General features: G+C 42.2%; 1 protein-coding gene across 1 annotated transcript in view; it reads left to right on the plus strand.

Moving 5' to 3' along the window:
* The window catches only part of LOC145414667 (uncharacterized), a 118163-nt gene that overhangs the window by 10403 nt on the left and 90278 nt on the right, over positions 1–17482 (plus strand). Inside the window, exon 3 of the mRNA XM_080284186.1 lies at positions 10206–13635. Within this exon, the coding sequence (XP_080140312.1) occupies positions 10206–13635 (3430 nt within the window). The remainder of the gene's footprint in view (positions 1–10205; positions 13636–17482) is intronic.

The raw sequence follows: 17482 nt of genomic DNA on the forward strand, positions 1-17482 counted from the left end.
GTGGTTACTGTCCGCCTGGAGCAAGGGGACGGGTGTGAAGGTCACAGCCTTGCCCTTAGCTCGGACTATATGAGCTCTCAGCTCCCTTCCGAGAGGGTAAAAAGCTGACGATCACGACCATCAAGTGATCATGACCGACCCGGTGAATTACACACACACACTCTTGGTCACACTACTATTACACAGACAAAAAACACTAGGATATGTAAAAGGTATATAATATAACCATCAACATGCTTCAAAAAGATTGAAAGTGGCATATGCTAATGTAGATGGTCTAATCTCAGCAGGGCTAGATATAGACAATTTCTTGAGGGTATATGATCCAGACATTATATGCTTCCAAATGGGAGATGGGGAACACAAAATACTGTATGGAGAAGAGATAAAAAAGAGGAAAATGGGAGGAGGAGTGATGATAGCAGTGAAAAACAGCCTAAATATGGATAGTGTGCAACTGAGAGAAGGGAAGGCTGAAGTGATAAACATGGTAATTGAACCTAGAGGGAAAGGCAAGAGAGGCATTGCAGTAGCATATGTCCCCCCCAGGACAAGGACATGGAATGAAGAGTTATATCAGATGCTGTCAGACATGGTTAGATACCTACAGAAAGTGATTGAGAAGAGCAACAGAATAATCTTCACAAGCGACTTCAATTGTAAGAAGGTAAACTGGGAGGAGTGAGACTTAGGAAACAGCGAAGATTCTTAGGGCAGTATACTATTAAATAAAGCAATGAATACTGTAATGACCCAGTGGGTCAAAGAAGAGACAAGATTTAGGGAGGATGACATACCAGCAAGACTAGGTTTGATTCTAACCAAAGAACCTGATGCAATCGAATCTCTGAAATATCTGTGTCCCATAGGAAAAAGTGTTCATGTAGTGATAGAGTTCCAAACGATAGAAGGAAGTGGGGAGACAAGAGATTAGCTATATAGGCATGAAAGATACAACTTTGGGAAGCAAACTACAGGACAGAAAATTTTTCGAAGAAGCGGTTTGACAAGAAATCTGGGAAACGAGAGATACAGATGAAGTGGGATATCTTTCCAGACTTCTGTAACTCAAGTTTGGAAAAGTACCGGTATGTACCAAAAGTTAGTGGGAAAGAGAACTGGAGAAATGACTGGTTCAACAAAAGGTGTATGGTAGCAAAAATAGAAAAGTATAAGGCATGGAACAAATGGGGAAAGTGAGGTAATGATAGAACGAAGGAAGAATATAAAAGAACTAGAAATGAATATACAGGAGTACCGTATGTAGAGAAGAAGAAACAAACTTCGAAAAAGGTTTAGTTGACAAATAAGGAAGAGCCTAAATTATTTTACAGGTTTATTAATGGCAAATTGAAACAAAGGGAAGGAATCAATAAGCTGAAAGTAGAAGGAAATTTCTATAAAGATGCAGTTATCCAAGCTGAAGTAATGAAGTAATGCTTCCAATCACTCTTCGCTAAAGAAAGTGATTTTGTGGAGGAGGAGGAGGAGGGAGTGACTAGAAATGTAGTGTTAAGAGATGTAAAAGTTGAAGTGCAAGAAGTACCATATACAAATTACTGGAAACTCAAGATGAGAGGATGGCCCCAGGGCCAGACGGGATCTCTTATTGGATACTAAAGGAATGCAGAGAACAATTGCCATATAAGATTCACAGTTTACTTGTGTGTTCTCTGGAAGAAGGGAAAGTGCCTCGGGAATGGAAGAGGGCCAGTGTGGTACCATTTTATAAGGGAGGGAACAAGGAAGAACCCCTGAATTATAGACCAGTGTCCCTGACCAGCATGGTCACAAAACTGTGCAAGGGTATCCTGAAAGACAGTTAGATAAAATATCTGGAGGAGATGGACATTTTGGCAGAAAGTCAGTTTGGATTCAGAAGTGGCAGGTCATGTGTTTCCATCTTCTTGAGTTTCTACTCAAGGGCGGTAGACGTGCTACAGGAGAGAGATAGTTGGGTGGATTGTATGTACATGATTTAGATTTGGAGAAATCCTTGGACAAGGTACAGTAACCCCTCGTTTTACGATGAGGTTCTGTTCCTGAAAACCCATTGTATAGTGATCCATCGTATAGTGTGCCCATTATAATGTGGAGTCAATGGGAATATGTTCCCAGACCTGCCTAAACTCTCACATACACACACCTTAGCACTCACATCCATGAAATATCCTTATGTTAAAACTTTTAAAGTAACACATTAATAATGAATAACAAGGACAAAACATGAAAACTGCAGTATACAGTAGTTCTTACCTTTACTGAAGCAAGTGGGGTTGTTGATGTTCCGAGCAATTCGCTGTGAAGTCAGTTTGCCGTCAAAATATGGACGATTCGTCATCAGGTCGATTCCCCGTCGTTTATTTACATATCAGTTTATTTAGCAAGTACACTGGTTTTTAAATACTTGTACCTCTTCAAAGTTGTTTTAAAATATATCCAGGATGGAAATTAATGAAGTGTTACGGGTGACGCTAGAATATCATTCAAAGTCAACAACAGCGAGGTAGAAACAAATTAATTATTGTCTAAAAGTACAACTTATAAATGATATCCAAAGCCTACACTATTGAATGAATCCCCTTGAGAATTAGTTATTAAAGTATCAATTAATCAGTAATCCATCTATCTATTGCCAGACGCCATAATCCCATACGGGGTGGCCATTTGACTCTGAGTTATTTGTTTTACAGGGAGGGGCACTAACCCTTCACCAACCCACTTGACACATAGGGAGCACGTATGGTTTGGTTATATGGTTACCACCCAGCATTGTAAATGGTTTCTTGGCTTACAGGAAACCATTTGGCTTGTCACTCAGTGTAAAGCCACCTGTAACAGAAAGAAAAGCAATAAGTAGTGACAGGAAAGATGGGAGAAATAGGAAGATAGGAGGGCAGGCACAGAAAAAAAATGATAAAGGCTAAGGAAAAAGTAGGCAGCACTACATCAAGTGAGTGGATGATAAGTATATTTATAGAATGACATGGAATCGTCCAGGGTGTGAATTGTCCTGATGGCGAATTGTCTTGTTATTGATGTGATGGCAAATTGTCCTAAAACCATTGTATAGACATACATAATATGAAGATTATTCGTATAATTCCAAAGTATGTCGATTTTTCACTTAAAATCATTAGGCATTTATATAAATGCCAATGTCTTGTATGTAGCCTTATGTCAAATGATGAAGGAAACATTGTAAATCGCCTGATTTGCGTTTCAATATATTTATATTTTTTTAGTTAATACCCATTATTTGATGCCATATTTTGCATTCATTATGAAAACAATAAACCACCATCACTTTTATAACTCATATAATTAAAAAGGTAGTGTACTTGCTAAATAAACTGATATGTAAATAAATGACGGGGAATCATCCTGACGGCGAATTGTCGTTATTGTTGTGATGGCGAATTGACTTGGCAGCAAATTGTCCCGATTCCGAGGCTAAGGGACAGTAAAGGCCTCACAGCTCTCACTCATCACTGTCAGAACTGGCTGGCTGGGCAGGGTTGGTTGATGAGGCTGGACCGGTGAACGAGCATGTGTTGTCCAGCGCCGACGGTGTGGGGACATTTGTGTTGCATTCGCTGTTCACTGAGCTGCAGACAATCCATCGTTGTAGCGGATTGTTCCCATTGTATAGCGAGCGTAGGGTGCTAAAATGTCGACATCGTATAAGCAAAATATCATATAACAAGGCATCACAACGAGGGGTTACTGTACCCCACAAGCGACTAATGTGGAAATTGGATCACATAGGAGGACTGAAGGGGAACCTCCTAGAGTGGATGAGAGACTTCTTGAGACAGATAAATGAGGACAGTAATAAAAGACAGGATATCTGGGTGGAGGGAAGTAACAAGTGGAGTCCCACAGGGCTCAGTGTTAGTGCCCGTAATGTTTTTTATTTACATAAACGATATGTATGGTAGATGGAATGAACAGTTATGCAAGTGTGTTTGCTGACGATGCAGAGATCATGAGAAGAGTAGAAGTTGAAGGATACTGTAAAATGCTGCAGGAGGACCTGGATAGGATTTACGATTGGAGCTAGATGTGGGAAATGAAATTCAACGTAAAAAAATGTAAAATATTGAAAGTGGGTAAAAGCACCAAGAGACCATCACTGAATTATTTGAGGGGTAATGAAATAATCACAAAAACGAGAGAAGAGAAGGACTTGGGAGTGCAAGTCTAGGATAATTTGTCACCTGAATAACACATTAACAAGATAGGGAGACATATAATCTTTTCACTAACCTAAGAATAGCATTTCATTGCATGGATGAGATGATGAAAAAAATTGATAGTGATCATGATCCACCCCAGGTTGGAATATGCAGCAGTAGTGTGGTCCCCACATAAAGAAAAAATATATATATATAAACATTCAAAGAACGACAACCAAGATGGTCCCAACCCTGCCAGATCTGTCATACAGGGAAAGGCTGGAAAAACTAGACCTGCCTTCCTTAGAAGAAAGGAGAGAGAGGGGTGATATGATCGCAGTATTCAGGGCCAAGATGGGAGTATAAAAATTGACAGAGAAGATCTCTTTGTATGGGATGGGAGAGTAACAAGAGGACATGGAATGAAGCTGAAAAAGCCAAGTTGCTTGAAGGATATCAAGAAATATAGTTTTCCATATAGATGCATAGACCTATGGAATAGCCTGGACAGAGAGATCGTCCAGTCTAAAAACTTAAACGAGTTCAAAACAATATTTGACTTACTGAGAAACAGAGTCGGGACCCCACAAGTGTAGCTCATTTCCTGTGTATGACAACTAGGTAAATAAGTACACACACACACACACACACACACACACACACACACACACACACACACACACACACACACACACACACTGCTCGCTGGCTTGGTGGTAACGCCCTCGCCTGCCATCTGACAGACGGGGTTTTGCACCTGCTCAAGACGCAGAATGCATCACTGATGATGTGGGTGGTTACTGTCCCCCTTGAGCAAGGGGAATCGGTATGTGCGACGTGTGTTAAAAGTCACAGCCTTTGCCCATAGATCGGACAATATGAGCTCCCAGCTGTCATCTGGGAGGGTAAAAAAAAATGGTGGTGATCACAACGACCATCACATGATCCTGACTGACCCAGTGAATTACACACACACACACACACACACACACACACACACACACACACACACACACACACACACACACATACACACACACACATAAAAGCATGCATGTGCACATGGAAGCACACACTTATGCATGCACCCATGCACATGCTCTCTCTCTCTCTCTCTCTCTCTCTCTCTCTCTCTCTCTCTCTCTCTCTCTCTCTCTTTATCCCCTCCCTCCCGCCTGTGTGTGTGTGTGTATTTACCCAGTTTACCTAGTTGTGATATACAGGAGATGAGCTATGCTCTTGGGTTCCCGTCTCCATGTCTCTATGAGCCAGACTACTTTAAACCCATTTTTTAAGTTTTTGGACTGAATAATCCCTTTATCCCAGCTATTCCACAGGTCAGTAGATCTGTATGGAAAACTGTATATTTTTTAAAATCCTTCAAGCAACTTGTCTTTTTCAATTTCCTTCCATGTCCTCTTGTTGCTCCCCAATCCCATACAAGCAGATCTTCTATGTCAGTTTAGTCTACTCCCACCATGGCCCCGAACACTGCAGTTGTGTCACCCCTCTCTCTTCTTTCTTCTGACGAAGGCAGACCCAGCTTTTCTAGTCGTTCCTTGTACGATAGATCTGCCAGGCTAGGGACCATCTTGGTTGCTGCTCTTTGTATTCTCTTGATCTTGTTTATATTTTTCTTTTTATGTGGGGACCACGCCATTGCTGCATATTCTAACCTGGGGTGGATTATAGCCACTACCAGTTTTTTCATCATCTCATCCATGTAATGAAATGCCACTCTTTTGTTTGTCAAGAGCTTATATGGCTTGACAGTTTTGTTAATGTATTTTTCATGTGACAAATTATCCTGGACCAACACTCCCAGGTCCTTCTCTTCTCTCACTGTTGTGGTTGGTTCCATTCCCATCTGTTCAGTTATGGCCTCGTAGTACTTATACCTATTTACAATTTTTTTTTTTTTCCCACCTCCCCTCATTGAATTTCATTTCCCATTCCCAGCTCCAACGTAAATCCTGTCCAGATCTTCCTGCAGCATTTTACAATCCTCTTCAACTTTTACTCCCACCATCATATTTGCATTGTCTGCAAACAGACTTGCATAACTGTTCGTTCCATTGATGGCATCGTTTACATAAATCAGGAACACTACAGGCGCCAACACCGAGCCATGTGGGATCCCACTTGTAACTTCCCTCTACCCTGACATCCTGTTCTTTATTACTGTCGTCATCTGTTAGTCTCTCATGAAGTATCTGATCCACTCCAAGAGGCTCCCCTTCAGTCCTCCTATGTGCCCCAGTTTCCACATGCATGAATGAAGTCTGACTTATAGACCTGTGTTATTGTCAACCCAGAAAACTTTGTAGCACCTTCTTATCAGTTTATTTCTGCGTTTGGTATTTTAATATTCTCTCATAATTATTGGTGCAAGCTGAATTTATATTGAAAAGAAAGCAACATAAAAGAGAATATTGGAATATATTATGTCTAACCAGTCACTAAGGAAGATCTATGAGAATACAGCCCATAGAACTGAAAAAAATTAACTTGAAAGTGTTGGAAGGCATTGACCTCCAGCTACTTCAAAACAGTACAGGTATATGTTGTATATCATGTATATGTTAAAACATTTGTCATTATTTATAAGATCTTTATTTGTTTATTTATTTTTTTGACTTCCCCCAGATGATTTTACTTGGCTTAGAAAAATTAGCAGCAAGATTATTAACCTGCCACGTGCTGGCCTTTTTTTTTTTTTTTTTTTTTTTTTTTTTTTTTTTGCTAAAATGGTAAATTTTGATGTAGAAACAACGAATTTCTCCATTAAAATGCTCACTGAGGCTCAGAAATGGGTTTTATTGAGTCTAGCATACTTATGTACAGGTATAGCCGCTCTCTCACGCTCACCACGTACATGAGAGAAAGCCATTTTCTATGTAAGGTATATTCATGTATTTATGCTGGGAAGGTATAGTAATGTTCAGTACACTTTTCTTATTACTTATTACTTCAGCACCTGTCACAATTTGCGTGTCTTTCTCACTGTGAATGCATTATCTTACACTTACTTGAAGACGTACAACCTGACTTCATTACGTACAGTCCTGGCACTGACAAGAAGGTATTTACAACTTGACTTCACTATATAGTCCTTACAGTTACAAGAAAATATTTACAACTTACACTTACATGAAAATATTTACAACTTACACTTACATGAAAATATTTACAAAATGCCTTCACTATGTACAGCACTGGGTGAGGCACACAGGCAGAGTGAGGCAGAGCGAGCGTGAGGGGGCAAGCGAGTGAGTATATGGCCTTGACAGCCTGGGGGATGGTAGAGGAACAGTTACCATACATGCCTGCCAATTTTTACCCGTGAATCTTGAAAAATGCGGTCATAGTGAATTTTTTTATTTTAAACCATTTTAAAACAGCACTGGCCGCGGAATTATGTCAGACTGTTTTAAAATGGCACTGGCATACGGCGGGTTAAAGACTAATTAGTTTAAGCTCTAAAGTGATACGTACAAACATTGTACTTAATTTTGACACTACAGATAATTTTGTTCAGCTTTGGAAAGATGCCACAGCAGAAGGGTTGACTGGCAGTGCAAGAGGATGTGGCCTATCTATTGCCAGACGCCATAATCCCGTAAGGGGTGGCCGTTTGACTTTCAGTTATTTGTTTTACGGGGAGGGGCACTAACCCTCCACCAACCCACTAGTTGACACGTAGGGAGCACGTATGGTTTGGTTGTATGGTTATCACCCAGCATTGCAAATGGTTTCTTGGCTTACAGGAAACCATTTGCCTTGTCACTCAGTGTACAGCCAACGGTAAAGGAAAGAAAAGCAATAAGATGTGACAGGAAAGATGGGAGAAATAAGAAGAGAGGAGGGCAGGCACAGAAAAAGAATGATAAAGGCTAAGGAAGAAGTAGGCAGCACTATATCAAGTGAGAGGATGATGGTCACCACCACCTACCACTAAGAGGGTGTAGTCTAACTAGAAAATGTAATATAATTTTATATTTCATGTCCCTCATTAGCAGAATAGCTCTCAGAATAGTGTAAAACATTAGTAAGATATCTTTTTGTTTGTTTGATGTTAGAAACCGGTACCTGTCTCTTGAGCTGATATGCTATGTAGGGCATAGGCCGGTTGCCTGCCCTTTAGTGCTCTGGACTGCATTAGCCTTGCAAAGGGTATTCTTTTATGTTAAATTTGTAAACCATCTTCAAGTTAAATCCATGGCTGTAAGCTAAGGAGCCATGTTTCATTGAATTAGATTTTCTAGCACCTCTTTCATACCAGTTTATATTTGCTTATGGGACTTCAACAATTTTTTTTTTTTTTTTTTTTTTTTTTTTTTCCTACTTTTAGGCAGTTTTATTTGGGTTTAGAGAGGCCTTTCAAACTGAAAGAATTTAAGTGTAGGCCTCATTAATTTTTCAGTATGAGAAATCTTATCAAAGATGAAAACTATCAACTGCAAGCATCAAGAATAATACAATTGTCCCCAAGCTGAAGTGATTGACATTCTCATATATTATTTGTGGAAAAGATGTCAGTACATCATTAGATTTATAAGAGAATATGCAGGATAAATCACAGAGGAAGAAGTACTAGAAGACCTCTCAAGCCTGTGAAAAAGCACAGACATGGAACTGTTAGGCAGAAATAACAGGATCACTAATTTTAACTGATCCCCCAAATTTGAACCACTGCCTATTATTCCTTTAAGACATTAGCTATCCTCTAAGTTTATGTAGCCTAAACTGTTCCCCCAAATTTGAACCACTGCCTATTATTCTTTTAATGCAGTAGCTATCCCCTAGGTTGATAAAAATTGTCTTGAGGTAGCAAGTCATTAAAATTTTATGTACCATACTCAAAGGGCTAATGGAATTCTGCTTCCCCTTTTTCTGTTGAGCTTCTTCAAAGCCAAATACAGTGGAGTCTCCTAAATCGCATGTTTCTGAACATTTGATTCATAATACACTGCAACATATGCAGCAGTTTTCAATATCAGTTGTTTACCAACCACTGCACTGACTGGATGCATCAGTTTATAACACATCTAAATCCTCATTTATAGCTTTCAGAGGATGGTTTATATAAATGCCTAGTAGTTGTGGTAATCCAGGAATAATAAAAGTAACCTATGAAAGACGTATTACAATAGAAAATATGGAAAGGCCGTGCCCAGCTGAGGGTGATGACACCGCTTCCACTGCGTCCACACTGAACTTTGAGGGGTTTCCGAGGGAGGTTGATGAGGAGGAAGTGGCACCAGCAGCAGCATGAGGCAGCAGCACACTTACTTCATGCTGAGAGGCCGTAGTCTGCCTCAAGCCTCGGAACCCCTCCTCACGCGTTCCGGTCGTTTCAGCCGTAAACCACGTAGGCCGTAGCAGCCTAAAGTGGCAAACAGCTGAATTGTGTTACAGCCAAAATATAGGTTAGGCTAGGTTAGGTATGGCCTAAACGTCTTCGGTCTAACAAGATCACAGCTGAAAATAAATACTGAGGGATAGTTCTGAACTTCTCCTCCCTTCCCCATCCATTCAAGCAATATCATCGGTCAGTCAGGTAAGAATCTTACAGTATTGTTCATTTCCATTAAATATGCTTTACTAATTACTTAAGCAGTGTGTTAATGTTCACTGGTGATCAGTGTGATGTATGGTAGGTTTTGACCGGTTTGATGCAGGTTTTGGGGTAGGGGGGCAACTTTTCCAAAATGGCAGACTCATAAGTAATTTTCCTCATAAGATTAGACTAACTTGCAAAATTATCAAATTGTGGCCTGTGCCCAGTCTCATAAGGTTGCGTTTTAGGAGATTCCATTGTAAAAGTATGCGGGTAGCAAAAATTAAATATAAAGGTGTCATTATCCTGACGGGATTAAAGGCAGTTTCACATTCAGAAACCAACTGATGTGTAGATGTGATAAATTTTTTTTTCCCATTCGTGGAATTGCTTTTAGTATTAATTTGAAATCAGTATTCTGTCACTCTGATAGCTGATAATTAAAGTTTTTTTTTCTATAATTTCAGACTCAAAGCACTACCAAAACATGGTGGACGAAAAAAGAAGAAATGTAAGAAAGAGCCTCCAGAAGATGATAACATCTCTCTGTGTGATGATGAAAGAAAGGAAAAGAAGAGCAAAAGAGAGAAGACTGAGGAAGAATTTCCAGGACTGAATAGCACTAACAGAGAAGAAAAGAAGGAAAAAAGATTTACCAGAATTCCTGAGGAATTCATCAACATAGAAAATGATGATGATGAAGAGGAAAACAGAAAGATTCGGAAACGTAAACGGGGTAGAATAGCGGAGGATGGTGGACTTGAGGGGTATGAATTTCAGGTTCAGAAGAAGTCTAAAAAGAACAGGACTTGTGAGGAACTTTCTGAGGAGGAGGAGGATGGAACAATAGTGAAAAAGAGAGGGAAATTTAAGCGAGTAAAACTTGCTGATACTGTGACCTCAGAGGAGGAGGAAGAGGTGCAAAGCAAGAAAAAGTTAAAGAAAAATAAAGTGAGAGAGGAGATTGAGACTGAACACACAGATGAAATAGTGGAAGTGTCTGGTCCTCTGAAAAGGAAATCAAAAAGAGATGTAGATTTAATCATGGAGGAGAAAAAGAACAAATCTGGTGAATTTTCCACACCTAAGGATGTCAAAGTAACCAAGAAGAGAGGGGGCTGGAATGTCATTGATGAGGAGTTGTATGAAATGAAAGTGCAACCTCAGGCAGAAAGAAGGAAAGGGAAATCAAAGGAAGAGAAAAGTTCTCAGGAAAAGGTAGTGTCAACAAGCTCAATTATCAGTGTAGATATTGAGGAGGCATTAGAGGATAGTGACTCTTCTTCTGGCACTGAATCCAGCCAGCAAAAATATCACACAGTGGGTAAGTTGGGAGGAAACAACAGCAAACACTTTGCCGCAGATTCCATGACAGACCTGCAGACAAGTGATAACTCTTTGTCCACTGGATCAAAGAAAAGAAAGAGGAAACACAACAAGAGGAAGAAACAATGGCAAAAGCATGAAGAGCAGGGAACAGTACCATCAGAACCTTGCTACACTGTAGAAATGCACTCCAGGCCAAGTACAAGTCTAGCTCAGAGTGCAGACTATCGATGGCCTGGCAGAAATCAACGGCCCATTCTCAACTCCAGTTTCACCAGAAAGCATGTTCACTTTACTAGTGATGATGAAGAAGAGACCAAGATTGAGGAGAATCCTCCTAGGGAAATTGAGATTGTTGAGACAACCAATTCACCTACTGCAGGAAAGGATAGTTTCCAGATCTCCAGTAGACAGCACCCTATTGGCCAAGTGACTGGCAGGACAAGAAAGATAAACCCAGATCTTTACAAACCTGAATCTCTTGATAGTGCCCCTACACATATTGCCAAATCCTCTAGGAGCAGGGATATGTCTCAAAATACAACAAGGCAGAGGATTGTACCTGTTGATCTTGAAGCAGAAGATGGAGAAGGCTTTTCTTCCCCAAAGGACACCCAGTCCTTTAGGAGTAGATTCCCTGTTTCAAGTACCCTTGCTAAAACCACCCCTTCCACCAGTGGTAGTAGTAGTAACTTTGATGAACTGGCCACTTTACGGCGCATTTGTGAAAATAAAACTATTACTGTCTGCAAGGTAGATGCAAAGAAAGAGCAGGCCAGACCCCGGACCAAGGAGGTTACATCTACTCCTACTGCACCTTCATCTTACCTCAGCCCACCTTCACCAGTCTATGTCCCACACAGACCAAGTGAGGAGGCTGCTCAGACATTCCATAAGATCATGAAAATGCAAAATGGACCAGCAACAGTCATACAAAATCCAAGGAAAGTTGTTCAGTTAGATGATACTGACTTTAGCAGTGTCAGAAACAGAGGAGCTCAAAACTATACATATGATGTAAATGATAAATCTGTAAGCAATCATCTTTCTCCAGAGAGTAAAAAGACTAATGGGCAAGGGCTACCAAGAAGTGGAATAACTAATTGTCCACTGTCTAGGAGTCCCAGTGCTTTGCAGCAGCTCTATAATCGACAGGGTGGGCAAAAAGGTGGAGTGACTCAGTTGACAAGAAGTGAGGAATATAGAGAGACACGAACAACCAAGGTACTCTCTAGTATCATCAGTGAGGTGTCACTGAGAGGCCCACCAACCACCCCACAACCGAAGCCCAGAGAAACACCACGTAGAGTCCCACAATCCGTAGGTGCTGTCCTTTCCAGTCTCAGAAATCAGAATGGCAACAGTACTGAGAAGGATGGAGGAGAACTAGAAGTTCTTAGTAATAGCATGTCAGCCATTTCCACCCCAGAAAAAGATTCTATGCTGAATAGGCAACTGCTTGCAGAAAGACTAGCACAAACACAAGAGACTCGCCCCAGAACTCAGTTCCAAGGGGTTAATACGAGAACTGAATTACCTGGTCGACCAAGTAACCAACAAAGTCATTTAATTCCAACAAAGATGGAAAGTGAGGTGGTGGACTTGGAGAGTGAGGAAGAAATTGAGATCCCGGTGGCTGAAAGTGTCGAAATTAAGTCTCCAAAGAGTGCCAGGAACCCTGTGGAAAGAGTTGGACCATCAGAATCATTGATGTCTTCCACAAAGGAAGAGAGTGAATCCAGTCCAGGTTCTGAAGAATTATCAAAGAAAGTTCGCCCATGCACTGAAATGGTAGATAAAAATAAGAGTACTGCTCAGGCATTAGGAACTTTAGAAGGCAAGCCCAGTGTATCAAATCTTGTTTCTGAGGGAGGCAAGCCCAAGGAAAATGTGGCTTCTTCAGGCATTACAATGGGTAAAGGCAGATCACAAGATTTTGGGAATATATATGATGATATTGAGGATGAGGAATTTGGAGTTGAAGATGAGGAGGAGGAAGTGGTGGAAGAGGAGTTAGAGGATGAAGAAGATGAAGAGGAGGGGGAGGAGGAGGAGGATGCTAGAGTGGAGGAAGATGAAGATGGAGCAGAGGTTGATCCAGAGATAATTGAAGATGATATCTCAGATATTAATGATGAACTAGGTGAAGTTCCACCAGAACTGAGAGTTGTGTCAAAAGCAGGAGAAAGCACAAAATTTGAAAATGAAATTAACTCAAGATTAAAGGAATGCCTTCAAAAGATCTCTCAATCACCCACAAAATCTAATCCAGAATCAGAGGAACTGGTGAACCCAAGTATCAGACAAGATTGCACAGAAAAATCAAAAGTGGACGGTGAGAGAACTATGAGCACTGCTGTCAAATTAGAAAATGAAAAGGTAGTTGATATTGCTAACAAAACTGAGGACAACCAAAAGCAAATGACCAGTACTGTCAAGAGCCAAGATGAGAATGAATTTGAATCTTCCACATCTCAGGAAGCAAAATCTCCAAATAAAGATGTTGAGGAGGTGGTGATGGAGGAAGCAGAAGAGAAAAAATCTGAGGAGGAAACCAGTACCAACGAGGAGGTAAGAGAACTCAGAGCTGACAGCAGCCAGCTTCGACCCTTTAAGTCACCATCCCCCGAGGTGATTGAGGTGACCCCGGCTGTCCCAGACAAAGTCCCCACCACCCAAATACATACCCTCATACAACACACCACAGTCACAAACATAGTCCCTAACATTGTTCCTAATATTATTCCCACACCAGCTTTAGGTGCACCACCACAGCATCAGTTACGAAGCCCTGTGGTTGGTGCCCATTCTCCTATTCATAGCCACATCTCTAATGTTCATCAGCAAGCAGTGTTTATGTCCCTGCCCCCACAATTTGCCATTAATCACATAATGAACCAGTCCCTTTATAGCAATATGTCACCTAATGTCATTTCAACATCACCATTTGCCAGTATCACGCATCATCCATCATCACCTTGCAACAATCCTGTGTATGCTAATACCAGTCATCCTTCCTCCCCAGCCACCTCTTCCCATCAGACTTCAAACCCAAATGTTGCATCCCTTATAGGGAACCCCTTACAGATTGGTACAGCTATTGCTCAGCCTGCCCATCCTCTCCTTGGCATGCCCCTTACAACCCCTAGGGCCAGAACTGCCCTCTTCCAGCGTCCTATAAGGCCTCACTTGAACCCTTTTGCTCCTTTCCAGCGCTTTGCCAATTACTGATACCATTTAGTTGAAGGGAATTATTTGTTTATATTCTTTCTTGCCAGCTGTGAAAACCTGTCTTGTAGGCAGTTTTGGGTGTAATTATAAATTTTAAAATAATGAAGAAAAAAGATGCCATAGAATGGATGGCATAGGCAGATGAATTATAGTGCATTTTAATTCTGAGTGGCTTTGCTAGTGCTGAGTTTAAGCCCAGTGATGATATTTCTCATCCATATTTTATTGGATATTGTTAATAGCTATCCATTGTCTGTAGACTACTATATTTCCATGAACTCTGCAGACCATGTTAACAGTGTTTTATTGTGTATTTATTTATTTATTGAGAGTACAGGTAATGTGAAGTGTGTAAATATAGATGTTTATACTTGAGAGGTGGAGTAAGGATTTGGGGGACTTGAATGGTGAGTGATTGAATGTGGCCCATTTAATTGGGCAAACTTTTTATAGTTCCCCCTCTGTCAACTTTCTATTGTGCTCTCAGTACCTTACCTTACCTCATGCTTTGGATTGGACGATGATTAAGTAGTCATGCTGTATGTGAATCATTTTACTCTGGGCAGTAGTACACTTATTTTTTCACCAGAGGAAAGCTTGTACCACCCAGAATATTTTCAGAAATTATGTGATACATCTGTAGTTGTATTGGGTGAAAAATTTAAGATCACAATGTAGTATATACTGTTTAAAGGTACAGAGTTAACACTTTCCCAGGCCAGCCATGCTTAACTTTTCTATCCTGTTCCCAGGTCAGGGGTGAGTTGCCAATGAAATGAAGCTGTGTTGCCTTTGGGGGCTGCACACATTTACCACTCATGCGCTGCATGAAATTATACACTGTTTTGCTTTGACATAATGTAACACCCTTTTCCCATATGGTACATATATATGTATATACTGTATATATATATATATATATATATAAGTAATCCCACTAATATCCGAACGCCCAATATCCAAACATCCCCACATAATTGTCCTGGGATCCAACATTCCCAAAATGGTCCGAAAACCGCAAAAAAATAAAAAAATAAAAAATTCCCGCCCGTAATTTGAACTTGCCGCGCGCGGCGCGGGACAGCTTTGTTGTGGCGCGTCATTCCTCCGACACCCGATAGAGTGCCGCTGCATCCTCCCCACTTTCCGCCTCTCTCTCGCCGCGAGTGCACGCTCGTTGTCATGGCTGCCCACGTGCTCGCTTTTGTGGTGGTTCCTTACCTGCTGCAGGCACTCCTGCTGCTCTCGGGCCTCTTATTAGTGTGTGTGATGATGGCCCTGCCGCCTGAGAAGAGGAAGAGAGTGGTGTTGACTCTGGAGAAGAAACGGGAGATATTGGAGAAAGTAGATGTGGGGTGGTCTTCTTCCCGCATCCTCCGCGAGTTCAATCTGGCCCAATCTACTTTGCTCGATATCAAGAGATCTCGAGACAAACTCATGCAGTACATGGCTGACTTCTCGTCGAGAAGCAAACGCAACGTGGAGAGGAAGGTGATGTTTACTCCCAAGTTTGCTGAAATCGACCGCTCCACGTTGATTTGGTATTGACAGCAACGTGCTGCTGGTGTGATGGTACGTGGAACAGAGCTGAAGGCTGCTGCGAGAAGTTCGCCAGGCTTCACAACGCCCTAGACTTCAAGGCATCCGAGGGTTGGCTCTTCGCATTCAAGTTACAGCATGGCCTTACCAACCGTAAAGCTCATGGTGAAGCTTTGGACGCTAACGAGGATGGAGTTGACGAGTTTCGGCACAAGGTGAAGGGCTTGATCGACAGGGAGGGCCTCACTCTCGGTCAAGTCTACAATGCTGATGAAACTGGTTTATTCTATCGCTCTTTGCCAACGAACACTCTAGCCGAGGAGACGGAGAAGCGTGTACCTGGCCGCAAGCTCTCCAAGCAACGGCTGTCTGCTTTGTGTTGTGCCAATGCTAACGGCATGCACCGGCTTAAGCCCATTATTGTTGGCTGTGCAAAGCAGCCTCGGTGTCTTTGTGGGGTGATGGATGTCCTTCCTGTTGTCTGGTACCATTCTTTGAAGGCATGGTTTACAGCCCAGATCTTCAAAGACTGGTTCCACCGCCACTTCGTCAAGGAGGTCATCAATTACCAGACGAAGACACTGGGAATCCCGCGTGACCAGGTAAAGGCCCTCCTCCTCGACAATGCACCTGCCCACCCGTGCGACAAGGACGTGGTGGCTGAGAATGGCCGAATTAGGTGCATGTTTCTGCCACCTAATATGACTGCTCTCATCCAACCAATGGACCAAGGAGTGATCGTGGCAACAGAGCGCCTATACCGCCGGAAGTTCCTGGACGAGGTGATGGTTGTTCTCGAGGACGAGGACAAGCACAGGGAGGGATGGGACACGCGAGGCCAGCGGACTTTGGAAAACCTTCACCGCTGCAACATCAAGTCTGCAATCTACAACTGGGCCAGTGCATGGAAGGAAGTCCCTGTCACGACTCTAGAAAATGGTTTGTCTCGTCTGCTTCTCGGAATGGATGTGGAGTACGATTTTCTAGGGTTTGACGTGGATGACTTCCATGCACGGCTATGTACGCATGGCGACGATGTTGATGTGGACGATGTGTGTGAGTGGTTGGATGACGACGAGGGCGATTCTGGGTATCAGACATTGTCTGATATCAAGATCGCGTCTTCAGTTGCAGGTGTCAGTACCGAGCTTGAAGATTCCGATGAGGACGGCGACGATGATGCGGACTCCTCTCAGCATGACACTACTCCAGCCATCCCCAAGCTGAGCACACTCTGGGAACATCTAGAGTTCGTTCTTGACTACCTGGAACACCCGGACTGCGACAGGGAGATGGGGCCCTTGGGACTTGTGGAGGAAGTGCGTGCTTTCAGGCAGCGCATCATCAATCGTCAGAATTGTCGGTCCTTGCATCAATCAACCATTGACAGTTTTTTCAGGCCCGTGACCCCCGCTGTGCCCAGCCCTGGCTCCACTCCGTTGCCTCCCCAAGACAGGCCTTCATGCTCTGAGCCACAGCCTAACACATCAGCCACGGTGGAGTCACCGCTCAACGTGAGTTTGCGTCTTTCTTCAGAGTCGTCTGCAGTGGGTATGCCATCACCACAACTCAGCGACGCACCCCTAGGTCACCTGCGAGTGATACTCTTGGACTCTGACCGTGATTAAACAGCAAGAATTTCTCCACA

The sequence above is a fragment of the Coenobita brevimanus genome, chromosome 100, assembly GCF_032717465.1.
Source record: "Coenobita brevimanus isolate Jiangsu-jjx chromosome 100, ASM3271746v2, whole genome shotgun sequence".
Lineage (NCBI taxonomy): Eukaryota > Metazoa > Arthropoda > Malacostraca > Decapoda > Coenobitidae > Coenobita > Coenobita brevimanus.